A 16,936-nucleotide genomic window follows, 5' to 3' on the forward strand; every position below is an offset into this window, starting at 1 on the left:
CTCTCTCTCTCTCTCTCTCTCTCTCTCTCTCTCTCTCTTTAAGTACGACATTGTGACGTCACTTCCCAGGGGTCTTTTCCTAGAGATTGCTGGGACTGAGTTTTTGTCAGCGGATGAGGTCTGTGTAATTTAGGTAATACACGTATTATTGTGCACATTATACTATGGTTCGCGCTATTTAAGCTTTGATAATTATCATTGTCATCATTTTCACGAGTTGTCATGCATATAACCAGCTGAGTAACGAAAAACAATGTTCATATACTTGAAAAAGACCAAACAATACTGTACTCACGTGTTTGACGAAGACAATACGAATAACAGCCTCATGGCACGACGTTTCGACCAAATATGCGACAAATCGAGGTATAGTGAATGGGTTTGATGACATATTATCTTTAAGAATGGTTCATTTTGTGTGCAGGTGGAGAACCTTGAAGGCCCAGTAAGATGACACCACTACCATCACCACCTCCAGGACCGGGCAGTTCTGTGCGTGACCTCTTCTCCCTCTCCTTCTCCATCCTCCTCCTGCTGGGCTCCCTGGCTCCCCCCTCCGCCCTCTGCCTGGACTTTGGTTACCATGACAACGTGGCTCTGCACAGCTACCTGCTCAACGTCACCAAAAGCTACCCGGATATCACGCATCTTCACAGCATTGGCAAAAGCGTTAATGGTAAAGTCGGATATAAAGTTTGAATAAAAAATTAAAAAATAAATTATTTCTTGAATGTTTTTGAAGCTAGCTCTTTAACATTTCAAACACATCCAGAGTTTGATGACTTCTATTCATAACCATCTGCTCTTGTTGTGGAATATGATGATAAATATATGATGATGATGGTGATGAAATCAGTAACAGACCTGTTTACCAGTACGATTTGGGCGTATTTTGTACGCCAAATTATTATCGGTACGACAATACGCGACACATGCACAAAATACGACTAAGAAAAAGTCTAGAATACGTTTTCCGGTGTTGGTGTGCTGATTACGGGATGGTACAACTGATACCGGTTTCGGTCTAAGGGAGATAACCCTGACAGCGAGTCTTCAGCTGTGGAAACCTCGTTCAGTTGTTGGCACGTGCGATCGTCTGGACAATCGTGGCAAAATGAAGCAGAAAATGTTGCCAGTTTCGGGTGACTGTACCAAGTCTAAACAGCAAAAGCAGCACATTTTCTTGGAGAAATATAAGAAAGAGCCAGGAATGGTGGAGTCTACTGAGGGAAACAGTCATGCACACTGCAAGTATTGTAGGCCTAAATCAGATTTCAACTTCCGTTGCCTATGCCGGGAAATATGACATCGAACGACACTGCAGTTCCAAAACTCACCTGGACAAGGTTGCTTCAAAGAAATCCGCTGAAAGCTGCCAAGGAATTATAAAGTTCATTCCCGCAAAGCTAATCCTGCCAGAAGAAAAGACTATAGTCCGTGCTGAAGTAATGTTTTCTGAGATGATTGTAAACTTGAAATGAACTTGCCACTCGGCCCACTGTCAACCGCAGATGTTATTTCACGAAGTTCATCTTTTCATTATTAATGTTTGGAAGACACTGGTTATAATGCTACAAACTGATAGGTAAATAAAATTGTTTTATCCCTGTTGTATTGGAAGGAGTTAAATTCTGAAGGTGTTCACAAGACATGCTATTCTTACACAAACACGTTTGCACCCACGCGTACATTTTCCCTAGCCCATATGGCTTTGCTTGCAAAGTACACCAACCTTTTGAAAAATACACTCAACTGTTTGGGAAAGTACTCTTGCTTCGGGTTTAAAGTAAACAGGTCTGCAGTAGTGATGATAATGACGATAAGGAGGATCGAGTGACGATGATGATGACCATGGTGATGATGATGATGGTGATGATGATGGTGACGATGGTGAAGATGCTGCTGATGACGATGATGATGGTGATAATGACGATGATGATGATGATGATGATGATGATTGCAGGGGCAGACCTGTGGGTTATAAAAATAGGCAAGAGCCCTGTGGACCACGTGACGCTGAGACCCAACATCAAGTACGTGGCCAACATGCATGGCAACGAGGTCAGTCTGTGTGTGTGTGTGTGTGTGTGTGTGGGTGTGGGGGTGTGTGTGTGTGTGTGTATGTGTGTGTGTGTGTGTGTGTGTGCATGAGACCCAACATGAAGTAGTGGCCAACAAGCATTTTTGACATCATGTATAAGGTCATGTCTTATGTTGATCTTTTCTTGTCGGCATCAGTTTGTGTGTGTGTGGAGGGGGGAGGGGGGGAGGTTGAGTTGGGTGTATTGTCATGAGGAACTGGCTTTGACTCAACTGGGTAATCAGTTAGTCATATTAGAAATCAGCAGTGTTTGTGTGAGTGTGTGTTTGTCCACACATGCGCTAAGAACTGTGTTAGGATTTGTGCCTTATAAATATCCTCATTATAATTATGTATGGCCGGCCAGACGGAGGGATTATGGCTTTAGTAAACGAAAAATTCATTGGGATTTTCCAAGACAAAATTGATGCTAGATTTAATTTGAGTTGTAGTCGGGGGGCCCGGTGGCTCAGTGGGTAGAGCACTGGACGTGTGATCCTAGGGCTGCATGCTCCAATCCGGGCCGGGATGAACACGGGTCAACTTTATGTGCAGACTCATAGACGGTATCCATGTTCCACCCCCGTGTCACCACTGTGGCACATAAAAGACCTCGGTCATTCTGCAAAAGGTGCTGGGGGCTGATTACAGGTAAACACACATACATCTGGGTAGCGCGACTCTGTTGCTGCTAGCTTTCCACTGGGAGGATTAAGCGACCCGAATTTCCCATCGATGGGACGTACAATAAAGTAATGAAAATGTTTTGACACGTACAGGTTGTGGGACGTGAGTTGTTGCTGCACCTGGTGGAGATGCTGGTGACGCGGTACGGTCAGGACGACGACGTCACCCACCTCCTCAACACCACCACCGTCCACCTCCTGCCCTCCATGAACCCTGACGGCTTTGCTGCCTCCGATTCCACAGACTGTGACGGCGTGCAGGGCAGGTGAGGCATGTTCAGGCATGTTGTCCGGTCGCGATATAACCTTCGTGGTTGAAAACGACGTTAAACACCAAATAAAGAAAGAAAGAAAGGCATGTTGTCATCATTAGTGCGCGGATGGCAAAATCTGGTCAAATGCAACACTTACACAATGTGGTTGTAACATCGAGTTTCAAAGCCATATACAATGCAGATGCAGCAACTGTGATATGATAAATACCCGGCCAGCGAAATTTCTTGCTGACTTTCTTGAAGTTATTTGCCCGGCCGGCTGGTGAGTTAAAATTTTGAGATTTGGCCATCCCTGTAGTGGATGATGACATTGTTCGGTTTTACTGCGGATCTCTCAGGTCAACTTGTGTGCAGACCTGCTTGTGCCTTATCCTCCTTAGTGTGAACACACAAGCACAGGACAAAGAGCGCACGGAAAAGATTCTGTAATCCATGTCAGAGTTCGGTGGGTTACAGAAACACGAAAATACCCAGCATGCTTCCCTCGAAAACGGCGTATGGGTGCCTGAATAGTGGGGTAAAAACCGTCATGGACGTAAAAACCCAACCAGGCAAATCCATGAGAGAACCTGGGAGTTTCAGGCCATGAACGAAGAAAGGGGAGAAGGAAGACTGCGGAATAACAGAAATGCCCTTTAGAGTTTTTTTGTTTTTTTATAATGGATTAATTGAAGTTTTGTCATCATGCGCGGCAGCATCATGCATGTCGTTGTTTTTTCCAAAGCAAAACAGGTTTTTTCTCAGAATAATGCATGGAGCTTTTTCTGTGGAATTTTTAGCATTTTCTTTTTCTGGGAATAATTTGTAACCATTTTTTTTTTTGGGGGGGGGGGGGCAAGAAAAGGGAGGTTCCACTGTAACTGCAAGGTCATTTGTTTCTTTCTTTCTTGGTTTAAACAATTCATTCAGAAAAATACAGATAACAATGCCGCATACAATGGTACCTGCGATGAAAGGACACCCAGCCAACAGTGTCCCCACATTGCAGGTGGCCTTTCATGACAGGTATACTTTGGTAGAGATAATATAAAAAGGGACAAGAGAAGGTGTCCTTTTAAGGGAGGTGTCCTCTCATGGGAGGGTCCACACATCGCAGGTACTGCTGTACAATCAAAATAAGAAGTGGAGCAGACAACAACCAAAGCTTGATCTACACAGTACATGCTCTTAAAAAGCATCTTTCTTGCAGGTTCAACGCTCGGAACCTGGACCTGAATCGCAACTTCCCGGACCACTTCCAGGAGAACTTAGCGATCATCCAGCCCGAGACCCATGCCATCGTAAAGTGGATCCGCGACACGCAGTTCGTTCTCTCCGCTAATCTCCATGGTGGGAGCCTTGTGGCCAACTACCCCTTTGATTCCTACCCTGGAGGTCAGTCAAAATGATAAAATAAGATAAGATAAGATTGGAAAACTTTAATGTCCATTTTCATTTTACATAAACATGGTGGGTTTTTTCTTATGACACCACATCACATTTCTAATAACACAAACACACGATCAAAATTATTAGTGTTGGCTTTGGGGTTTTAATTTTTTTGTTGGGGGTGAGGGGGAAACGGGAGAGGGAGGGGTAAGAGGGAAGACAATAAAGAAAAGATTTATGAGGGAAATGGGTTGCTGAGGTACATGGAATTAACCTTCGACTGGCGCAATATAGCCTTGTGGATGAGACGCCTGCCTCCCAAGCGGAAGGTCGTGGGTTCAAATCCCGGTCAGGTCTGGTGGGTTCAGGGCTGAGATTTTCCCGATCTTCCAGGTCAAATTATGTGCAGACCTGCTAGTGCCTAAATTCCCCTTCGTGTGTACACGCAAGCACAAGATCAAGTTTGCATAGAAAAGATCCTTTAATCCATGTCAGAGTTCGGTGGGTATAATGGTGTACGTGACGAAAATACTAAGCATTTCATTTTTCATTTTCATTTCATTTTCATTACTTTATTGTCCCATCGCTGGGAAATTCGGGTCGCTTCCTCCCAGTGGAAAGCTAGCAGCAACGGAGTCGCGCTACCCAGGTGTCTGCGTGTTTAGGTGTATTCAGCCACCTGCACTTATGGCAGAATGACCAAGGTCTTTTACGTGCCATTGTGATGACACGGGGGTGGGACATGGCTTCCGTCTCTGGGTCTGCACATAAAGTTGACCCGTGTCGGTCCCGGCCCGAATTCGAACCTGCGACCTTCCGATCACAAGTCCAGTGCTCTACCAACTGAGCTACCGGGCCCCCCGAGAGCCGCGAATGGTTGTCTAAATGGCGGGGTAAAAGCGATCATGCAAGTTAAAATGGTGGGAGTTTGAGACTATGAACGAAGAAGAAGAGAATTCCCTTCACCAAGATTTTCTCTCTTTTGGGAACTCATATTTCTCAGATTTTTGGTGGTTTTGAGGGAAGGGGGGGGGGGGGGCATGTATCCCAATGACACAAAGAAAATCCTATACCTTTGAAATGATTACAGGTTTCACACACACACACACACACACACACACACACACACACACACACACACACACACACACACACACACACACACACTAACTCACACTCATACACACACACACACACGCACACACACTAACTCACACTCATGCACACACAACACTCACGCACACACACACGCACACACACACATACGCTCACACACACACACTCACACACACACACACACACACACACACACACACTCACGCACACACGCTCACACACCTACACACTCACACACACAAACTCACACTCACGCACACACACACACGCACACACACGCTCATACACACACACACACACACACAACCAGGCACACACATACACATGCCCAACCACACACTCACACACAAAAACTCACATGCACACACACACTAACACACACACACACACACACACACACACACACACACACACACACACACACACACACACACACACACACACACACACACACCTGAAAGCAATGTTAGACTCAAAGCGTAAATCACACATCATTTTCACTTTGTCTTGTGCAGTTATGATAGAATCCAAAGCTTCCCTATCCCCAGACAACGACGTGTTCGTTCACCTGGCAAAAGCATATTCTTTCGCCCACGCCACCATGCATAATGTGGCAAAATGTTCAGCCGACCGGCGGGCGTTTCAAGATGGCATCACTAACGGGGCGGCATGGTACCCCCTCAAAGGTCTCTTTATTTCTTCACATTCATCCCTTTCAAGTATATTTTTGAATGTTTGCACCCAAAAAGCAACATCTAACTAACTATACTTGAATGTATGCAGAGTTTGGCTCCTGTTTTTCTGGGAAATTGGCTTTTTCTTAAATGTCACAAATGTGACCCTTCACCACGGAATGAGTCGCATGTCACCTCGCGCGGTTCTGCACTAGGCTTAATACAAGTCTGGGGTGTCTGGTAACAGTGTGAGGGTCGATCACCTTAGTTACAGGCTTATAACTCAAGCAGTTTTCGCTCTTTTCTAAAACGGTTTTCACCACTGGATAGAGCATAAATAACTCTTTAGGAAAATGTAAAAATATGACAATCATGCAAAGGTGACATGCGACTCATTCCGTGGTGGAGGGTCACAAATAATTATGGTCTGAATGAAAAGCCGAATAGATGATGTTTTGGGTCATGGAAGACTTTTACCATGGTATAGGGGTGTGTATAGGATTCGGTCGATGTGTTTGTTTGTTTGTGTGTTTGTGTTCGCATATAGATCTCAAGAATGAACGGACCGATCTTCACCAAACTTGGTGAACAGGTTCTATACATTCCTGAGACGGTCCTTACAAAAATTGGGACCAGTCAAACACACGGTTAGGGAGTTATTGGTGGATTAAGATTCTACAAGGACTTATAGAGGGACATATTAATGGTCAAAGGGAAATAACTTTCTCAGTTGGTGGCAGTGAGAATGGTAAGGACGGGGGTGTTTTTCCTACCTCGGAGGAATTTCTTGTTTCCTTTGTTTCCATAGAAACACTGGGGCAAGCCTACAATGTCACATGTAGCTTGCCTCAGTGTTGACGTACCTTTCTGCTTTTGGAAATAAACATGATATATGTAATCATTTTTAATAATATACAAATCATTTTTGCACTGGCCACCATGGTAAAAGCATCATCAGGATCATTATTTCTCATATTTCTCTGCACAAAGTTCAGAATAATAATAATAATAAATAATACCCGTACTTATAGAGACTATAATAATACTACAGTAAGATAAGAATGGGCAGTTAACATACATAAGAAGCAAATCCATTTTTTGAAAAAAAATTTCATCATTTTTCAATGGCCACCATTATACAGGGAACCCCCTCTTTTGAGACCTCCAAAAATCAGAACATCAGGACTTAAAACGGAGGTAGTCCTTAAAATGGGGGTGATTTTATAGAGGTTATGAACAGGGAAAACAAGGTCTTAAAAAGGAGGTAGTCCTTAAAATGGGGGTGATTTTACAGAGGTTATGAACAGGGAAAACAAGGTCTTAAAAAGGAGGGAGTCCTTAAAATGGGGGTGATTTTACAGAGGTTATGAACAGGGAAAACAATTCTTAAAAAGGAGGGAGTCTTAAATTGGTGGGTCTTAAAAAAAAGGGGGGTTCCACTGTATCTGCATCATCAGGATAATTATTTCTCACCTTTCTCTTTCAACAATGTTCAGGTGGCATGCAGGACTATATCAGAATAATTAGTTCTCACCTTTCTCTCCTCAATGTTCAGGTGGCATGCAGGACTATATCTGCATGCTTCATCATGATCATTATTTCTCACCTTTCTCTCTTGAAATGTTCAGGTGGCATGCAGGACTATAACTACGTGCGGAGCAGTTGCTACGAGCTGACGCTGGAGCTGTCTTGCTGCAAGTATCCTCCGGCTAGTGAGCTGCCCACATTCTGGAACCAGAACAAACCCGCTCTTCTTAAGTTCCTGCAACAGGTTCACATGGGTCAGTGTCAGTCAGCAATTCTTTCTAAGGCAGAAAAAAAGAAGGTTGGTTTAGGGTAACATGACCCCAAAAAATAGGGTCAGTATACTGACCCTATTTTTTAGGTATCCTTTTTGGCTCACGTAAGTGTAGCCTATGCGATGCTAACTTTTGTCTGTGCGTGCGTGCGTGCGTGCGTATGTATGTATGTCTGTGCCTGTGGTAGAAACTTTAACATTTGACTGAACACCGAAATACTAATTTTACCTGGTTATTATTCAAGCAACAGCATCAAAGTATTGAAGCAATGATCAACATTTCGTCGGCACGTATGTAGTTAAAGTGTGTATCCAAAGAAAACGGGTGGTGGGGTTTTTTGTTTGTTGGGGGGGAGGGGGGGGGTAAAAACAGCTGACTGGTTTGTGTCGTGTGTGGTATGTAGACCAGGTCAGGGGTCAAGGTTAGGTCGGATCGCGTGAAGGATTGTGGTATAGATACAGTTATCACCGAGCTGCAGTTCGCCGATTCGGAGAAGACGATTTCACATTGTTCGGTTTCGTAGCTCCAGAAAAATAGATAAAGAAGATACCAAAGGAGATTTCCTACAGGTTAATCTGCACAGCGTGTTTCCAGTGTCTGCGCGAGGAAGCGCTGTCGAAAGCACAGTGTCGATCTGGCCATCTGGCAGTCGTGTTCCCGTAAGTAGGCTACAGACAGACAGATCTAGATCTAGTATCTCGCAGGGTCGAACTCGCAACCTCTCGCTTCCGAGCGCAAGTGCGTTACCACTCGGCCACCCAGGTATACGCAAAGTCAGAAGCTTCCCCTCGGCATATACTTCAGTCCTAAAATTGATGGTGGGCATATTACAGACACACACCAAAAAAAAGGTTCGACCCTGAAACAACGTGTGTGTTTGTGTGTTTGTTCTGTTAAAACCAGTCTTGATCTAAGGACAATGTCCGGTCAAGAATAAAAGCTGGTTCTTGTGTAGGACTGTGTACGTATAAGCGTTAGTTAGCGTGCCTATAGGAGAACGATGAACATATGAGCTTGCGGCAATCATCGCTTGTTCATTTCAATGCTTGTTATTCTCTCAGCTGGTGCCAGGAGATTGGCTCCATATAACTCTGGCTTACTCTTTTACATTTGTCGAATTTATTTCGAGCGCTAATACTTCCCTTTGGTTATTAAATTTTGATCATATTACAGACAGCAGATTGTCTTGATTGGTTTCAGGTGTGAAGGGCATAGTGACGGACGAAAATAACAACGGTGTACGAGACGCGATCATCGAAGTTGAGGGGAGGGAGGGTGTGCCCTTCAGGTCCTCTGAGTATGGAGAGTACTGGAAACTCCTCTTGCCAGGCTTCTATAAACTGCTGGTATGTACACGCTACTGGCTTGCTTGGTTAAGTGAATCCCACTCAGGACCCAATGCTTTTTCATCTTTTGGACATGACGGGCGCAAAGGCCTAGTGGATAAGACATATGCCTGCCTCCCAATTGAAAGGTCATGGGTTCGAATCTCGGTCGTGCCTGGTGGGTGCATATTATTCCAATACCTAAAGGGTGTGGTAAAAACGGTAATCCATGTAAAAGTCGTGTGAGTTTCAGCCATGCATGAACGAAGAAGAAGAAGAATCTTTTGGACGTTCATAAGTCACAGGATCATTTCATTATTTTGTTTCTGTTGTGTCTCTTGTTTGTACACTTGAAAGGCAGTTAGGTCAAGGTTGAGGTTCGTGTGAATGTTTTGTCTTGAATAGGCCATACCAAAAGAGTAGCCTTTCTTGGGTTTTTTATCCTACCTCTCCCCCTCCTCGAATCATTCAAATCTGCACTCAAGACATTCCTTTTTTCCAAATAATCCATGCATTCTACACTGCCCACCCCATCCCACCCTGAATAACTGTACATATTTTAATGGTTGATGGTGTGTGTGTGCTAGTGACTTTAAGTCTCCGTGTGTGTGAATGAGTGTATGTGCGCCTTGAGTCGCCTGTTGGTGAGATATGTGCGCATTATAAATATTCGTATTATTATTATTATTATTATTATGTCCTGGTAACTTTTTATGTGACACCAATATTTATCTTTATGTGCAATATAACATCTTTCAATGTGACATCTTTTGGAACTTTGTTTCGCTTTTGACGCCAGAGATTTCACTTCAAAAGAGAGGGTCAAAATGAGACGTCTTAGTTTTGTTTTAATCAATGTCATATGTCTTTAAGTAGTAAAACAGAAATGTTATTTTTTATTTTTCAGGTTGCCAAGTCGGGTTATGACACTGAGGTCATTCCCTTTGAGGTGAAGGAGAATGTAGTGACGAGGCTTGATGCCATGCTAAAACTTACCGACAGTGCCGGCAGGGGAAACAACCTCCTCTCTGTCTCCACCTCTGGTCTGCTTCTTCTAGGACTTGTCTCCCTTAAACTTAGTGCTCAATAGAAAAGTATGTGTGTGTGTGTGTGTGAGAGAGTGTGTGTGTGTGTGTGTGTGTGTGTGTGTGTGTGTGTGAGTGTCCTTTGGTTAATTTCAGGCTGGTGTCAGACTTCTTTTTACATTTAGTCAAGTTTTGACTAAATGTTTTAATGTAGAGGGGGGAATCGAGACAAGGGTCGTTGTGTGTGTGTATGTGTGTGTCTGTCTGTCTGTCTGTGTGTGTGTGTGTGTAGAGCGATTCAGACTAAACTACTGGACCGATCTTTATGAAATTTGACATGAGAGTTCCTGGGTATGATATCCTCAGACTTTTTTTTTCATTTTTTTGATAAATGTCTTTGATGACGTCATATCCGGCTTTTCGTGAAAGTTGAGGCGGCACTGTCACGCTCTCATTTTTCAACCAAATTGGTTGAAATTTTGGTCAAGTAATCTCCGACGAAGCCCGGACTTCGGTATTGCATTTCAGCTTGGTGGCTTAAAAATTAATTAATGACTTTGGTCATTAAAAATCTGAAAATTGTAAAAAAAATATTTTTTTTATAAAACGATCCAAATTTACGTTCATCTTATTCTCCATCATTTTTTGATTCCAAAAACATATAAATATGTTATATTTGGATTAAAAACAAGCTCTGAAAATTAAAAATATAAAAATTATGATTGAAATTAAATTTTCCAAATCAATTTAAAAACACTTTCATCTTATTCCTTGTCGGTTCCTGATTCCGAAAACATATAGATATGATATGTTTGGATTAAAAACACGCTCAGAAAGTTAAAACGAAGAGAGGTACAGAAAAGCGTGCTATCCTTCTCAGCGCAACTACTACCCCGCTCTTCTTGTCAATTTCACTGCCTTTGCCATGAGCGGTGGACTGACGATGCTACGAGTATACGGTCTTGCTGCGTTGCATTGCGTTCAGTTTCATTCTGTGAGTTCGACAGCTACTTGACTATAATGTTGTATTTTCGCCTTACGCGACTTGTTTATTTGTCAGTACTGGTGTTTTTGTAATGGGCAAGTTTATTTAATCTGTGTTTGGAATCTCTCTTTGTGTGGCATAATGGAATTGTCATGGTGTATGGATCAACTGTGTAGTTAATTTGTGCAACAACAACAAATTTCTTTTTCATTTCCAATTGATGAAGTAGTTTGGGGTTTCAAGATGTAATGTCGACTTGCATGACTTCATTCCTAAGATCCTTTGGTAGCCTTTTATTGGAAAATTTCCTAAATAAATTATCATTTAATTAATATACTTACCCGAATCACATTAGCATTGAGTCACCTGAGATGCTTATCACTGAAAAACGCTTACCCGGCTAAAGAATTTAAAGGGAAGCAACCCCATCACCAAAACGAAAGTGAAAGTAGCTTTGGTAATGGGCCAGTACACCGGGAGTTACCTCCCATACGGGTGTATGCCACGTCACTTCCTCTAGGAACACGTGCCTATTATCATACGGCTTTAAAAAATCTTAAAACCATAAGCGGGGCAGGTGGGAGGGAATACAGTATGTGATTCGGGTAAGTATATTAATTAAATGATAATTTATTTAGGAAATTTTCCATTTAATATCATATTCTTACTCCGAATCACATTAGCAGATAACATCAACAAGGCGGTGGGCTAGAAATGAATCAAAACTCACCATCAAGTTCTGGACAGGAACTGGCCTGCTGCTATGAGCGCTGGAAGGCCTCTGGAGCCATCCTGTCGAAGAGCTGTGACGTCCCGAAGATAAAAGTTTATGAAAACATCTTCGGAACGCCAATACGCAGTTGTCAGCACCTCCTCTAGACGTCTGGAGCGCAGAACTGCCAGAGAGGATGCCCACGCCCTCGTTTCATGGGCTCGGGCCGAGTCAAGTGGCAAGGAGGGCATAACCCCCCCCCTCTTTGTGCGACTCCACTCATAAGCCTGCTTGATGAGCGAGGACACCCACCGGGCCAACGTTACCTTCGACAAATCTTTCTCGCGCCTAGTAAGGAGAGAGATAAACAACAACTTCTGAGAACTAGACCGAATCGGCTGAGTCCGGGCTAAGTACAGACGAAGTGCCCTCACAGGGCAATTGACCGAATCGGGGTCATCCGGGGCCAACGCGCTGGTCAGAGCCTTAACTCTAACCAGCGGAGAGGCCTGCCCCGGAGACTGATTCTTGGCCAGGAAATCAGGCCGGAAACGCAAAGATGCGGAACCGTCCGGCTCAAAGGAGATATCTCCAGGCTGACCCGACAGGGCGTGGACCTCGCTACCCCGTCGGGCCGTAGCCAACAAAAGGAGAAACAGCGCTTTGCGAGTGACATTGAACAGACTGGCCTCGCTTAAAGGCTCAAAATCCGCAGAACGAAGGAATTCCAGGATTAAAAACAAGTCCCACTTGGGAGCGGGCAAACGAGCTTTAGCTTCCTTAAGAGCAGCCCCTTTAATGACTGCAGCTATAACGCCCCCGACTCGAACAGAACGACCAATCTGCTTAAGAGTCGCCGAGATAGCGGAGCGCCGGACCCTCAACGAGGAGACTGAGGCGCCCTGCGAAGACATGAAAGAGAGGTGGTTAGCGACCTGAATAGAGCGCGGAGCCACCGAACTCACCCCTCTAGCTGAACACCAGGCAGTCCATGCCTTCCAGTGGGAAGCATAAACTGAAGAGGTGGACGCTCTATGCGAGCGAGCCACCAAGTCCAGAGTCAAAGACGACGCCCCAGAGCGCTTCAGCGAGTCCCGAACAACTTCCACACGTGAAGCTTCAGAAGACTGGGCTCCTCGTGTGGAATGCCTGTTCGGGGCTGCACTAGTTCCCCTCGCACGAGTGCGAGAGGAATGGGGGGCCCTTGGGCGAGCCGAAGAAGATCTGGAAACCAGACCTGCGACGGCCACAGAGGAGCGACCAGAAGAAGAAGGGCCGGCTCCTCCATCTCCGCTTTCCGGATTACTCGGCTGAGTAACGGAAAGGGAGGAAAGGCGTACGCCTCCAGACCCGTCCAGGGAAAGTCCAGAGCGTTCACTCGCCATGCCTGAGGGTCCGGGAATGGCGAGACGAACACCGGAAGCCTCTTTGAGTACCTTGTGGCAAAAAGGTCCACCAGAGGCTTTTGGACCTGGGCCCAAAGGCGAAGCAGTGCCCCGTGAGTGATCGTCCACTCCGACTGAAGCACTGTACCGGAACGACTGAGCGCATCCGCCAAAGTGTTCAGCCTCCCTGGAAGGTACCTGGCCGAGATCGTGATATGATGCTGAAAGCACCACACCAGGATCTCGCAAGCCCTCTCCGAGAGAGACGGGGACCGCGAGCCTCCCTGCTTGTTGATGTACGCCGCCACTGTCATGTTGTCTGTAAACAGACGAACATGTTTGGCGTACAGGGAGGGCAGAAACTTGGCCAGAGCTAGAGCAACTGCCTCTAGCTCCAGCAAGTTGATGTGCCACAAGGACTGCTCCGTCGTCCACAGACCGGAAGTAGTCTGAAGATCTGTATGTGCCCCCCAACCCTCCCTGGACGCATCTGTAAAGAGGTCCAGGTCGGGGAGGGGCACGACGATCGGAACACCTCTGCAGACCCACTCCGTGTCCAACCACGGAAGGGTCGCAGACTGGAACCATCCCTGCAAAGGGATGAGGGCGTCCCAGTCCACCAGAGGAGAGTCCACAAACGGCTTCAGCGCGAACTGAAGCGGACGTTTGTGGACCCGGCCCAGTGAAACCAGAAGAGCCATAGACTCCATCTGCCCCAAGATGGAGGCGAGCGAGCGGATGGAAGCCATCAGGAGAGGTAAAGTGGAGCGAATCTGGGCTTGGAGCTTGTCCACCCTTCTCTGAGAAGGCTGGACAGTCCAAGCGACCGTGTCGAAAGACATCCCCAGATAAGTGAATGTCTGTGACGGGGTCAGCTCCGACTTTACCCGGTTGATCGAGAACCCCAACGAGTTGGATTCTCGAAGAACCGTCAGGGTATCCTGCGAACAGCCGCTCTGGGACTGGTTCATGATGAGCCAGTCGTCCAGATAAGCCCGCAGACGGATACCCTGGGACCTCACCAGTGCACAGACCTGTCTCACCACCATGGTGAAAATCCATGGTGCGAGAGACAGCCCGAAAGGGAGTGCGCGAAACTGGTAGATCTGATCTCCCCACCGGAAACGAAGCCATTTCCGGTCGGCCGGATGCATAAGAATGTGAAAGTATGCGTCCGTGAGATCGATCGAGGTCACCCAGTCTCCTGGGCGGAGAGAGTCTCGGACAGAGGCTGGCGTCTCCATCTTGAATTTTATCTCCCTCAAGAAAGTATTGAGGAGAGATAAATCCAACACGGGACGCCATCCTCCTGATGCTTTGGGAACAGCGAACAGACGCCCGTAAAATCCCAGGGAGCTGTGGACCCGAACTCTCTCCACCGCGCCCTTCTGCTCCAGGGAGGCAATTTCCGACTGCAAGACGGAACGTGCTTCCTGCGAGAAGGGGGGCTTGAACCGCGGAGGCACTCGGGTAAGAGGCGCCTTTTCCTCCCGCCAGAGTAGACGGAAGCCCGATCTCACCACTCCCACAATCCATTGGCTGTCTACTACCGACATCCAACGAGAAAGTGCCCGGGAGGGGCCTCCCGCCATCACCAAGGTGGAGGGCGGGAGGGAGGTGAGATCGGGAGCGCTTCATTGGGGGTGTGGCTTACTTCCAGAGCCGCCACGCCCCCTCCCCGATGCCGTCCTCTTCTTCCCACCACGAGCGGCCGGCGGAGCCTGCCGCTTCTGAGCTGGCTTGGGGTTAGACGATGTCTGAGCCTGCTTCTGTTTAGAAGGCTGAGACTGTTTCACCCCCTTCAGAGTGTAGTCAAGGAACTGACTGTCCTTGTTTGACTGAATCTCCTTCTGTCTGGCATCCAGTGCCAGCGGACAGAAGAGAGACTCCTCTGAGACCGGGGAGACTCTCAAGGTCTCCCTAGTAGCCAGTTCCGTGAATTGGGACTGCGAGAGGAAGAGATCCCTCCTGCAGAGTACCGCTTGGGTGTACTGCAGGGAGGAAAGACGCAATTGTTCCTCATTGACCTTGGCCAATGCGGCCAAAAGCGCAGAGACATCGTCCGCATTCTGTTCTTCACTGAGAGTGAAAGGAACTAGCGAATCGGTCAATGCCCGAGACAGAGCCCGAACGAGAGTCTCCGCAATGGAGGACAGTTCGATCTGCCGACGTCCAACCTCCTCAGCAGAGAGGAGGGAAGCCTCGGAAACCGGCAAAACCGAATCACGCTTGATCGGTTTAGTCAGAAGAGGCAGCAATTCCCGGGAAACCGGAAGGGTAGCCCTAGGGAGTGCAAAAGACGCCAGCCAATTCTGGCTCTGATTGGGCATGCCAAGCTTCCTATTGGCCGTAGGCACGAAGGAAGAGGCTTGGGCAGCTGAAGCCACCCACTGCTGAGCTGATTCCGGAACTGGACCAAAAGGAAGCAGTAACGGAACAGGCACTGGCCGAATACCACTCCCCGCATGTGCTGGACGAACCAGTGAATGCGAAAGTTGGTAAGCCACTGACGGAGACTCGGCGAACCGGAAGGAAGAAACATCCTCCTGTGCCGGCCGGAAGTCCGCCATGGCAGAAGGAACGAATGATGCGGAAGAGTCCGCAGCCACCACCCCTTCGGGAAAATAACGAGACGTTACTTCCGCCGCGACGTCAAGAACAGACTTGAGCTTCGACGGAAACACGCCCCGCGACTCCTCGCTGACCACTGATGGAGCATCAGAATAGTCACACGTGGAACCATGACCGAAGTCACCAGTTCCGGAAGCAGAAGCATGCCCTGGCAAACCGGAAACCGGAAAAGCCTGAGCACTAACGTCATCCTGCCGCCCAAAATCCTGTGAAGGTAAAGGGTAAGCAGGACGACCATCCGCAAAAACCGGAGCTGGATGAGCTGACGTCACTCCCCCGACTGAGTGGAGTGATGCCTGCTCAAGCCTAGGCGCTTGAAAGCCGGAAGGCGCACGCTGTAATCCACTATCTGGTATCCGGAAGGAACCACCAGAAGAGGAAGAAGCGTTTCCGGCCGAAACCGGAAGTGTAGTCAACGGAACCGCAAAATGCGGAAGTGAAGACTGCACTGGTTGACTTCGCGATCCGGAAGGACCGGAAGTCAGTGAATACTCCATCCTGCCGCGACCGCCGTAGCGTGCCGGAGCGGACGGATCATCACTTCCGGCAAGTGCCGGAAATGCGGCAGTCGAAACCGACTGCCGCCGCTGTTCGAACAAGTCCGGGGCCTCGTAGGTTATCGCCGGAAATGAAAGATCAGCAAGGTATCGGTCGTGACCCGATGCGAAAGAGCTGTCCCCCGAAGGAGAACGTCCAGGCGCCTCACGAGGGCTATCGGACCAGCTCTGCTTACCAACCGACGCTGAAGAGGGGACAAACGGGAACGAGCTCACCAAACTGTAGGCAAGGCGAGCAGACAAGCTGGGTAACGTGGCCGGCGGGTGTCACTCAAACACACAAGGTCAGCCACAGAGCGTCAAAAAGTGAACCGTCCT

At 47.1% G+C, this 16,936-nt stretch overlaps 1 protein-coding gene across 3 annotated transcripts in view; it reads left to right on the forward strand.

Moving 5' to 3' along the window:
- The first annotated feature begins 388 nt into the window (after positions 1-388).
- Positions 389-16,936, forward strand: part of LOC138975195 (carboxypeptidase M-like) — a 22,644-nt gene continuing 6,096 nt past the window's right edge. For all 3 annotated transcript variants that reach the window (XR_011458543.1, XR_011458544.1, XM_070347851.1), the window contains exons 1-8: positions 389-676; positions 1,964-2,061; positions 2,860-3,032; positions 4,231-4,415; positions 6,041-6,211; positions 7,828-7,980; positions 9,199-9,344; positions 10,231-10,366. Coding sequence is in view for 1 of the 3 variants with exons in the window: in XM_070347851.1 (XP_070203952.1) it covers positions 451-676; positions 1,964-2,061; positions 2,860-3,032; positions 4,231-4,415; positions 6,041-6,211; positions 7,828-7,980; positions 9,199-9,344; positions 10,231-10,366 (1,288 nt within the window). In the remaining 2 variants the exon portion in view is untranslated. The remainder of the gene's footprint in view (positions 677-1,963; positions 2,062-2,859; positions 3,033-4,230; positions 4,416-6,040; positions 6,212-7,827; positions 7,981-9,198; positions 9,345-10,230; positions 10,367-16,936) is intronic.

Source organism: Littorina saxatilis, linkage group LG9 (assembly GCF_037325665.1).
Source record: "Littorina saxatilis isolate snail1 linkage group LG9, US_GU_Lsax_2.0, whole genome shotgun sequence".
Taxonomy (NCBI): Eukaryota; Metazoa; Mollusca; class Gastropoda; order Littorinimorpha; family Littorinidae; genus Littorina; species Littorina saxatilis.